Here is an 11,947-nt window from a genome sequence, read left to right on the forward strand (position 1 = left end):
ACAAATTTGAATTTCCATTTCAAGAATATGTCTTCCTTCGAGCTGAAAATTCCACACCAATCTTGCATATCCGGCTATTCCAGTTGAAATCCATACACCCCAAATGGAAGACATGACCTTAATCTACCACATAGGGAGTGTGAATTTCAAATGGGGTTACCTGAATGGGTGGCTCCATTTAAAATCTACACCCCCTCCCCTGTGTTGGAGATTAAGGTCATGTCTTCCATAGGGGGTGTATGGATTTCAACTGGAATAACCCATTTGGCGAGAGTTTGGAAAACTCCATTTGAAATTCACACCCCCTATGTGAGAGATTAAGGTCATATCTGCCATGGGGGTGTACCGGTGTATGGATTTCAACTGGAACAGCCTATCTTGGCGAGTGTTTGGAAAAGAATTTGAATATCTCAACAAACATCCTCAAGTGTGAGGATATTTTTACCATGACGTAGATATGGAAACCTTCATAACATTTCGCACACTATTTGATGTCAATCGCAAAAGCGATTTGCTATCAGTTTCTGATGGCAAGTAGGCTAAATGGAGGGATATGTGTCATCGTGTGGTATACCAATAATACCGCAACAAATCATGTATGAGTAATGCAAGCGACAACCTGATATCCCTTTGGGTAAACACTGTGCACATCACAATTGAAAGACATTTACTCAGTAAACTATCTTCTTATACCCCAATATGACTGCTCTGTTTCAGACGACATTGTGAATATATTGAAGTGATAATACTATAGGTATGTGGGTGTGGGTGTTCATTTTTGAAGACTTGAGCTCAGCAATATCTGTAAGCAGTTACAAGATGATGCACAGACAGTGCTTCAAATTCTTTTCTCTAAATACTTGGAAAATAGACTGGTTCTATGTTGCAAATATGTGCTTATTTTAAAAGCTTCAAGTTCAAGCGGCAATTCACGTAAAAACTGGCAACCAAATTACTTTGGTTAATTCTGGTATGCTGAATTCAAATATTTAAGCTAATTTTGAACCCTGTTCACCCTAAAAAGGACCCAAAAACCTCCACAGGATCATACAGGCGGCAACAATTTAACATACTTAATATTCTCTAAAAACCATATAAAATTATTTGTCTGGGTCTAAGGATCATAAAAATGTAACAAATGTGCAGGTATAACATAGTGGGGTAACACTGGAGGAAACATAACGCAACTGAATTTTACTGATGCAATTCCATTCTGTCATGTTATAAGATACTATGGCTATACTCTGGGCATAATTAAAAGTACTTAAAAGGAACAAGTACATGTATGATTCTTTTTTCACTGACGAGTGACCCACCAACATCTATCAACTAAGTGTCACATTATTTCAGACCATTCTGACGAGCCGCGATACTGTGTTCTACCATGATTCTACCCAATTAGAGCCCCTCCCCTTATAAGTGCTTCTGCTTCCTACAGAATTTTTAGAATGGCAACCTGCACCTGTATGACTAAATTCCATCAAATATCAGAATAAAACTACCTTTTTAACCTTCTAGTTCAGGATTATGATGTTTTTGACTTCAGACGCACTGTATTTTGAATGTTTATGCATGTCAATTTCCATTTGTAACAGTCCCTTATGCTAATAATAGTAAAAAATCTGGGACTAAAACCTTGAATTTGATGTATTTGTAACAACATACAAACACAAATGCAGTGTGTCATAAACCTTGGATTTTTGATCTTAAGATCTCTAAATCAACAACAATAACTCAATATACGCAGGAAACATAGGGAGCCCACCACTTTACAATGCATTTTAAATGCGCCATGATAGCCAAATGAAACAAAAATACTTTAAACCACTTAAGGGGTACTACACCCATGTGGTAAATTTGTGACTATTTTTGCATTTTTCTCAAAAATAATTACACACTGGTAACAAAAGTTATGTATATTATTGGGGCAAGGAATCCAATTACTACACTGAAATTTCAGTGACTCAAGACAAGCGGTTCAGTATACATTGTATATGATAGGAAACTAGGTACATCCTAGCGGTACCTTATTTCTGATCATAAATAACAAACCGCTTGTCTTGGGTCACTGAAATTCCAGTGTAGTAATTGGATTCCTTGCCCCTATAATATACATAACTTTTGTTACTACTGTGTTATTAGTTTTTGAGAAAAATGCAAAAATAGACACAAATTTATCGAGGGGTGTAGTACCCCCTTAATTTTGCGAGGTATTTAATATCGCAAGGACTTTTGATTCCTGAAACGAAATCCTCACAAATTTTATCACAGTGAGAAGTTTACATACTGGGTTCCGAATTTGACAACCCAACTCTATCAACTTTCATTTACAGAACACCTCAAAATTCATTTTTGCATAATTTTGATTGCAGTCCAACCTCTCTTATGCTGACCTCATTTATATGAATCTCTTCTGTTATCCGGCTGTTAAATCTTCACAGGAAAACATGTTTTTAGTGATTTGAACACTAAAATCAAGACAAAAATCTGCATTCATGATCAACTTAGGATATATATTAAGGCACTTAATCTGAGCGCTGATGAAATCTACCTAGGAAACCGAAAATGTAAAACAATTACCGTATTCGTCCGAGTATAGTCCCACGTTCGAGTATAGTCCCACCCCCATTTTTCAAAAATTCCAGAAATTGTAAAAAAAAAAAAAAAAAAAATTGTTTTTGTTTTAAAATATTCATGTAACTAAAACTATATTATTGAATCATTCATGGTTGACCTAAAAAAAAAAAAAAAAAAAAAAAGATATTTTGTATTTTTAATATGAAAATTGATACTTTGTTTTCATGTCATACTCTATTAATGATATCAAAATGCATTCAAATTCAATGCATTTTTAAATCATTAATAGAGTATGACATGAATACAAATTATCAATTTTCATATTTAAAATACAAAATATCTTGATTTTTTTTTTAGGTCAACCATGAATGATCCTAGCATTCAGGTCTAGGTCCAGGGACACTCAAAATCGAATTGAGTATAATCCCACCCCCAATTGTGAAAAAGTTCACCTAAAAAACGGGTGGGACTATACTCGGACCAATACGGTAATTGAAAAGGAAGAACCATGATAGCTTTACTGCCAGCCTTGATATTCCATTATATCAGCAGCATCTTCTCACGTCTCACGTCATACCATACCTAACACACACCAGTTATACATCTTAATTGTGAATTCCACACACAATTGAAGGTACATACCGTAAAAAATCGACAGTTAGCATATGTGCTTACTATCAAGCACTTTTGAAAACATGAAATTGTACCAAAGTCCGGTGCTTTACCAACTGGGGTTGAGACACACATTTGCAGGTTTACTTGTTCGTATATAAATATGTCTATCGATGATTTGCTCAAAACCCTTTACACTTTTGTGGATGGGGCTCTACATGTTTTAAAAGTGCTTGATAGTCAGTGGACTTCGGTTATATCTATAAATGCGCTTTTATAAATACGCAAGTGACCCATGGGCACGACATACCAAGACCAGCAAGCGTGACCAAATCCTCATGCATTGATCACAATAGGGTCATTCCATATGAAATCAAGGAGTCGCCCCACCTGACCCCCTCAGATTTGCTTTATATTTTAGTCATATGTTGTACCTGTAAAAATATTAAAACCTGCAAATTTGAGGTCTGTAGCTCTTACGGATTTTCTGTGGCAGCCATTTAAAGTTGGAGTAGGGGGGTCTAAATTTGGGCCCAAAAGTTGTCCTTTAAATAAATTTCATCTTTGGGAGTCTGTGCCTTCTTTATAAAAAGAAAGAGAGGTCTGAAACTTTGTATACACACTAACTCCATGCCCAATTTGTCAAAAAATAAAAAATAAAAAAATTCTGTAATTGCGTGTTGTGTCACGGGGTCATTAAATATGCAAGAAAAAATGTAATGTTTTGTAAACTGGCAAGTTTAGCCCCCCTAAATTCACATTTTTGGTCAGATTAATTATTTTTGTTGTCACTGATGCTATATATAGGATAAATACAATGCATATCCAAAAATTGAGGTCACAACTCATTTACATTTCGAACAGCGCCCTCACGAAGATGAAATTTATTGCAAATTCAACATTTTCAGGGGGCCCAAAGTCGATGTGGTCCACCTTCAAAATTTATAAAACATCACTTTTATATAACTACTAGTCTTAAATTACAACTTTGCTAAGTCCCAGTAATTGTATAGGTTGACTTCATATAAAATGACAAGCCCAAAGTTGACCATTTTCTTATGATTGCATGTAGTGCAAATGTGCAGAATTGGAAGGCTTGAAAGTCAAATTGGCCACAATATTAAAAAATAAATGATTAGATGAGTAGTTATTGGCCCTATTTACTTTTATTTCCATTTCATTTTCAATATATACAGATTTTCTATGGTAGCCATTTACAGTTGGAGTAGGGGGATCTAAATTTGGACCCAAAAGTTGCCCTTTGAATAAATTTCATCTTTGGGAGCCTGTACCTTCCTAATAAAAAGAGAGAGAGGTCTGAAACCTTGTATACACATTATTGCATGTCCAATTTGTCAACAAGTAAAAAAAAAAAAAATGTCTGTAATTGTGCATTGTGTCACAGGGTGATTAAATATGTAAAAAAAAAAAAGTAATGTTTTGTATACTGGCAAGTTTAGCCCCCTAAATTCACATTTTTTGTTAGAGTAATTTTTTTTTGTTGTCACTGATGGGATATATAGGACAAATACAATGCATATCCAAGACATTGAGGTGACCATTTATTTACATTTCCAACAGCGCCCTCGCGAAGATGAAAATTAATGCAAATTCACCATTTTCAGGGGCCGAAGTCGATGTGGTCAACCTTCAAAATTCATAAAACATCACTTTTATATGACTACTAGTCTTAAATTGCAACTTTGCTCAATCCCAGTAATTTTATAGATTGACTTCATATAAAGCGACAAGCCCAAAGTTGACCATTTTCTTATGATTGCATGTACTGCAAATGTGCCAATTCGGAAGGTTTAAAAGTCAAAATGGCCACAATATTGAAAATAAATGACTAGATGCATAGGTATTGGCCCTATTTACTTTTATTTCCATTTTATTTTCAATATTGGGGCCAATTTGACTTTCAAGCCTTCCGAATTCGGCACATTTGCACTACATACAATCATAAGAAAATGGTCAACTTTGGGCTTGTCATTTTATATGAAGTCAACCTATACAATTACTGGGACTTAGCAAAGTTGTAATTTAAGACTAGTAGTTATAGAAAAGTGATGTTTTATAAATTTTGAAGGTGGACCACATCGACTTTGGGCCCCCTGAAAATGTTGAATTTGCAATAAATTTCATCTTCGTGAGGGCGCTGTTCGAAATATAAATGAGTTGTGACCTCAATTTTTTGGATATGCATTGTATTTATCCTATATATAGCATCAGTGACAACAAAAAATAATTAATCTGACCAAAAATGTGAATTTAGGGGGGCTAAACTTGCCAGTTTACAAAACATTACATTTTTTCTTGCATATTTAATGACCCCGTGACACAACGCGCAATTACAGAATTTTTTATTTTTTATTTTTTGACAAATTGGTCATGCAGTTAGTGTGTATACAAAGTTTCAGACCTCTCTTTCTTTTTATAAAGAAGGCACAGACTCCCAAAGATGAAATTTATTTAAAGGACAACTTTTGGGTCCAAATTTAGACCCCCCTACTCCAACTTTAAATGGCTGCCACAGAAAATCCGTAAGAGCTACAGACCTGAAATTTGCAGGTTTTTAATATTTTTACAGGTACAACATATGACTAAAATATAAAGCAAATCTGAGGGGGTCAGGTGGGGCGACTCCTTGATTTCATATGGAATGACCCAATACAGAAAGGGAGAGGAACTCCGTAGATAAATATCATCATAAATTATTTAAGTATTAATTGAATTGCAAAATTATTACACATTTAGAAATCCCGAATTTGTAATATGATATCAAAAACAACATTTTGAAAGTATTTGACGACGGAAAAAAATATTCAACGACGGAAACGTTTACAATATAATCACGAAGTTCAACAAAATAGACAATTTTGCTGCACAGCAGTCTCATGTTGTTCTGCCTTTGCATTCAAATGTATAGAAAGACCACTCGCTATGCAGAAGGTCACTTCGAGACTTACCGTCTATAAGCTGTTATGGCAGCACGGAGGTGGTCATGTGCGCATTTATAAAAGCGCATTTATATATAACCGAAGTACACTGATAGTAAGCACATATCATATGCTAACTATCAAGAGATTTGTCGAACATTTGATTCACAGAAAATGACAATCCATGCTACGTCATTACTTCACCCACTCACCATGCATCTGAATGAAATCCCCACTTTCTTGATCAAGTCGGGCACTTTGATCCCGGAGGCATCACGACCAAGCTGACTTAATGGCACCCCAAATGTCTTGTTCGTCACTTTTTCTTCATGCTGGCTGGCGACCGCAGGATCTTTTGCATGTTGGAGGGGTCGCTATCGCCAGTGTCGACGCTAGAGCCAGTCTCCTGTAGACAAATAAAAGACGGAACAACAACAAATTTATTTATTCGAATTCCTGACGAGTGCGTTTTTGACAATTAACCTTAAGAGTCAACTATGTCAGTTGAACCTGAACCAATTAGAAAACAAAACAATTCATTAATTGGTGCAGGTTCATCTGAACTATATAATAATTATTATTGGCTTTTAGTAGATGCTAATGCATACTAACTCTATGCGAAAACTCTTTTGGAAATTTTTGAATGAAGAATAAAAAGATGGGTGGTACTCAGTGTTGAAAATATGGTGAGCTTTCAGGCCAAATACCTGTGAAAATTACTACGGGCCTGGTTATACGCCACCCAATGAGACCGCTCGTAAAAATCACTACGAACATGGTGATACACCACCCAACATGACCGCAGGGCCCCAGAAATTTTGATACCAAAGTCAGCAAGACAAACTTGTTTTACACTTAAATATTAATTCCATTCAAAAATTAAAGCCTCTGCCCTTACTATGCCACAGTGATCAACACTTTTTGAAACATTTTTATGTGGACAATTTAATGAGTTTGGGCCCATAGAATTTTAGACCTATGAGCCCCATTGGCCTTTGATCCTTGAATTTTTTCCTTATTCCAACATTGGTGGTACTATTTTTTAGGGGGAAATAGGACTTCAAATAGCCTAGTGCATTACATCATAGTAGCAGAGCATAAAATTGTCATTTTTGTTAGTTCTAAAATTCACTAAAAAATATTCATCATTTTCACCATTTTCTGCCACATGTCCAATTGTTCATTATTGAAGCACAGATGTATGTGAATTTACGGACGCGCCTGATACCCCCCCTTTACCATTACAGTGCCCCGAGTAGCATAGCATAAAATTGTCATTTTTGTTAGTTCTAAATTCACCGGTATTCATCATTTTCTGCCACATGTCCAATTGTTCATTATTGAAGCACAGATTTAACAGATTTATTCTGATCACTTGAATCATCATCAGGATTCAAGCCCATAAAAAATGCATCAAATATTGTGCATTGATGAAGTGTACAAATATTTCAATCACATCATCATACCCTATAGCATTTTCTTGCCGATATATTGACAATTTCTACTCATAGATGAATAGAAAACTATATATAGCACAGCATGAAAACTACAATTTGCATCCTCCGTTTTATCCAATATCTAATTACAGGCCCTGAGCATTTTTGATGAAAAGCAGTGCCTTTTAGGGACGCACCATTAGATATTATCGGGGGGGCTAGAGAGTATTTTGAAAAAAAAAGTTTTGCCTCACTGATGAGTAAAAAAAAAAATTTTTGCCTCACTGATGAGTAAAAAAAAAAATGTTGCCTCATTGATGAGCAAAAAAAAAATTTTCCCTACCCAGCTCTGTATAAAGGTATACATTAAAATTGAAAAAATACAACTTCGACGCCAAAGGCGGCGAAAAAAAAAATTGCCTCCAAAGGCAGCGAAAAAAAAAAATTTCGCCGCCATCGGCAGCCAAAAAAAAAAAAAATTCTGCCTGACCCAAACTCCCTAGCCCCCCCGATAATATCTAATGGTGCGTCCCTTAGTATAATAGTTTGAATATCTAATAGTGGTGTTCATCGCTATGTCACTATTCACTGCTACCTGGGTATTAAATCAAGTACAAATAATGTATAATGATATAGGGCCAATAAGGTTAGAACTGAGGGCAAGATATACCGCGATTGGTTCTCGCACAGATTCTTGACAATAGATTTGCATGAATCAAAATTGATACTCGTAAAATTTCAACAATTTTAAAGTCAAATGGAGAATGAATGAACGAACGAACGAATGAATGCACGAACGAACGAATGAATGCATGAATGATGCATGGATAATGAATTGGAAAGTAAATAAAATAAATAATTTAATTAATTCAAATAAATAAATTTAAATGATAAATAAATAGCCTACAACAATGCTTTAAAAAGTGGTTTCCTCAGATATTGTGCCAACAAATTATACAAAATAAGATCCAAAATATAGACACTTTTACAATAAATCAATTTTCACCGGCAATTTGTGCATATTGGTGCATCCAAAACTAAATGTAGTGTGGCATTACAAGTGCATGAAGCCGTACCGTATGGTATGGTCAACCAGGGTCCAGGGAAGCTTGCCATTTCTTTAACCATTCATCATTGTTTGTAATCATTAGAACGTGAAAAAACGACTTACATGAAAATTATATAAAATGTGATATTGGATACCTAATGGCGCTTTTCTATTGATGTATTAGCATACAGTACACCAACTCACCCCTGAGGGCAAATTGCGTTGATTCTCCTCATATTTGCACTCTAAGGAGGAGGCCATCCGGACAAGGATCTAGAGAGCAATAAATGTCAACCTTGGCCGTGCTGTGGCCGTGCCATTACTGGACAAGGGGGATATCATCAGTTTCACAAGCAAGAAAATTGCCCATTCATCCGGGCCATTCATAAATGACAAGTTTGTTTGCCAGATCATCCCAATAAACAACGGGATCATCTCACTGTTTGGTACCAGGTTGTGCGTTTTAATCCCAAGGGGGTACTCAGTACAAGTGGCCATATGGGGACATGCGGCAAACATGGGTAGCATTTTTATCCTTTTTGTATATCAATGCCCCCTTTTTCTAGGTCAATTTTGGTATATGGAATATGGATGGGTCCTTTTTTTCAAAATTTTCTTCGGAAAATAGCCTCACTGTCACCAACATTTTTTGGAAAATTGGAAGAAAATTTGTAAAAATTAAGACAATTTGTGTTAAATTTGGCCGAAAATTTTGAAATTTGGTACACTGATGGGTCCAAATTTCTTGAAAAAATTGGTATATTGTTGGATCCCCTTTCAAATTCTCAGTGGCACACCCTACCCAAACCAAACTTGAGTACACCCCAGCATTTTAATGCAAGCCAACATTTGCAGCAAAGGATTTTTCCCCCGAAGCCATCGTGACTAACGCTCATTTCTTAGAAATTTATTAGATGAACTTGACCGGTGCAGCACTCAGTAGAAATAATTTGCGATCTGATCATCATATGAGGCAAAAACAGGAACCCGACTTGGAAAGAAGACATAAATTAATAACATCACAGACCCTAGAAAGAAGGGCACTAATGATTCCAAGTCTTACTTTGCATTTTCAAGAAATAATTTAGAAATTTGCTCATGTGACAAGCCAGAAATCTAACTAAACCAAAAGCTTTACAAATTTGTTTTCAATAGGCAATAAGCATTTTTTTAAAATTTGGATAAATAAGATATGTCCATTTTTTATTTTACAGTCAGGATTTATGCTAAAATATGCCTCAAATGAATCATTTCTAAAATAGTTTAAATACAAAAATTATATGTTTGTGCCCAGCATTTGTGCAGCACTGAGACTGATTTTTAATGATTTATGTTTTTTTTTAAATAATGTTGACAATTCCTCAATCTTGCTATTTTTTCCCTTTTTTTTTGCATTAAAATGACAATTTTACTTGATTTTTAAGAGCACTAGCGGTCACCCGTCTTTCATGCGGTTCGTAAATAAATGCAATTTTCCAAATGCATCACCACCCTCCGAGTTTTATTGCGAACAATTTTACCAACTCCCTAATTTATCACCGATTGATCAGTGGTTTCATTTAATTCATTTAAATCAACTTCTTCTTTGTGCTCTCCCTCCCCATGTTGTCCCCTATCCTCCCGTTCTTTACACTGTTTCCCCTTTAGCTCACATCCCTCTTCTCCCTCTTATCCGATCTGCCTCTTATCTGTCCCTAGTATTCCCTAGTAGTCCCTGATAGGCCATCTAATTTCATAGTTCGTTTCAAAGCCCCCACACACATTAGTAAAATCACCCATTTTTTTGCATGTTATTTCAGCTGGATTTAGTAAATATCAGTTTTTTTTCAGCTGTTTTTTTTTTTTTTCAAATCCACCACACAAAAATCTAAAGTCAAAATAGCCTACACCGTAAATCTCAATAAAATTCTTCATCTTGACCATAGTGAAACCTCCTTGAGAGATGAAAAGGTGGTCTATTCTTTGTCAAGAAGCTGGTCCCACAGATAAAATTTGTTTGTCTACCTGCACTACCAAACAAACAATCAATAAAATGCCTATTTAAAAAAACAACATGGCAAAAAACTATGGCATAGGTGTGTTAACCTTCTTTTTTTTTTTTAAATCAACAGCTTCACTCGCATGTTATTAAAAGTAAGGAAGTATTTTTATTTTACCTTCATTTTGATGTCAAATTTGTCTTAATCAAACTGTTTTCACAGGTGCCATTTGTCCACTTAATTAGCACATCCATGGTCATTCCAAAGATATTATGCAAAAATCAAAATCTGATGAATTGTAGGTTGTTCTTGTTTACGTTGTTTTATGCTGAGCAGAGCTTATACATTTTAATTTTAGCTCTACTAATCATGCTAATACCGTACTACTAAAATATAAATGGCCTCTTTTTAAAATCCTCGGATTCTTAAAGCTATAATTTTGTTATTCTTCATTCAAAATGCTGAATATTAGTAATAACTGTCAGTAAAGGTTTCTGTCCATTTTGAGCCAAAATAACAGGGTAAAGTGACAAACACAACAAATTTAGCTGATTCCATTTAGGCATCAGTTGGGACATATCTAAACATTACAAATATGCAACAAAAAAATCAAGTTTGCAAAAAAATTCATTAAAGAGCATACATTATGGCTTTAAGCACTGAATAAGTGCTGTATAGTCAGTCATATAAATTAAAAAACATCCTCACACACACTACTCACTACTTAGCGAATCTCCACAGATTTGCGATTTTTCAAATGGTATTTGACAGCATACCAATAAAATAAATCAATGTTGAACTCTAAGCCACCTGACCTACTTAATCATCCAATTTAGATTGATAAATGAAATTCAAATGCATACATTCAGCACCCCTCTCTCTCCTAATTTATTTCATTTATGTGCACATGTCTTGATACAGGATATTTACAGCTCAACGCCACTCTTCTTCTTTTAAAACTGCACTATCAGTAATTTGCAATATCATTAAAGATCAGATGTTTGCATTTTTACCGTGCGATGAGAATTTTCACCGCTGAGCTCATAAAAACCTGGATCAGATTAGTTTTTATAGCATCGCAGCGTCGTATCGCGCTGGGATGTGGAGTCAGTATCGGACTTAACAATGCCAACAAGACATCAGATTATTAAAAATCATCCCGTATTCTCTTTTCACGCATAAGATGCCTATTGAACCAGCTCATTAAGAGTTCACAATCAAACAAATCTTCCATCTTTTAAATATCAATCCTTGCCAATCATACTTCATGTACCATGTTTATTAATGATCAGTAGTCTGTGCTATGCACCTTTATCCATAGGGAGAGAAACTACTGGGTACCACAACACTCACAGA

The 11,947-nt window shown here is 35.2% G+C and overlaps 1 protein-coding gene across 1 annotated transcript in view; it reads right to left on the reverse strand.

The window, feature by feature from the left end:
* The window catches only part of LOC140171813 (protein FAM13A-like), a 93,828-nt gene extending 87,324 nt beyond the window's left edge, over nt 1-6,504 (reverse strand). Inside the window, 3 exon segments of the mRNA XM_072195142.1 lie at nt 6,341-6,361; nt 6,364-6,453; nt 6,456-6,504. Of these exon segments, the coding sequence (XP_072051243.1) occupies nt 6,341-6,361; nt 6,364-6,453; nt 6,456-6,489 (145 nt within the window). The 5' untranslated portion in view covers nt 6,490-6,504.
* Nucleotides 6,505-11,947: the final 5,443 nt, after the last annotated feature.

This window comes from Amphiura filiformis, chromosome 15, assembly GCF_039555335.1.
Source record: "Amphiura filiformis chromosome 15, Afil_fr2py, whole genome shotgun sequence".
Taxonomy (NCBI): domain Eukaryota; kingdom Metazoa; phylum Echinodermata; class Ophiuroidea; order Amphilepidida; family Amphiuridae; genus Amphiura; species Amphiura filiformis.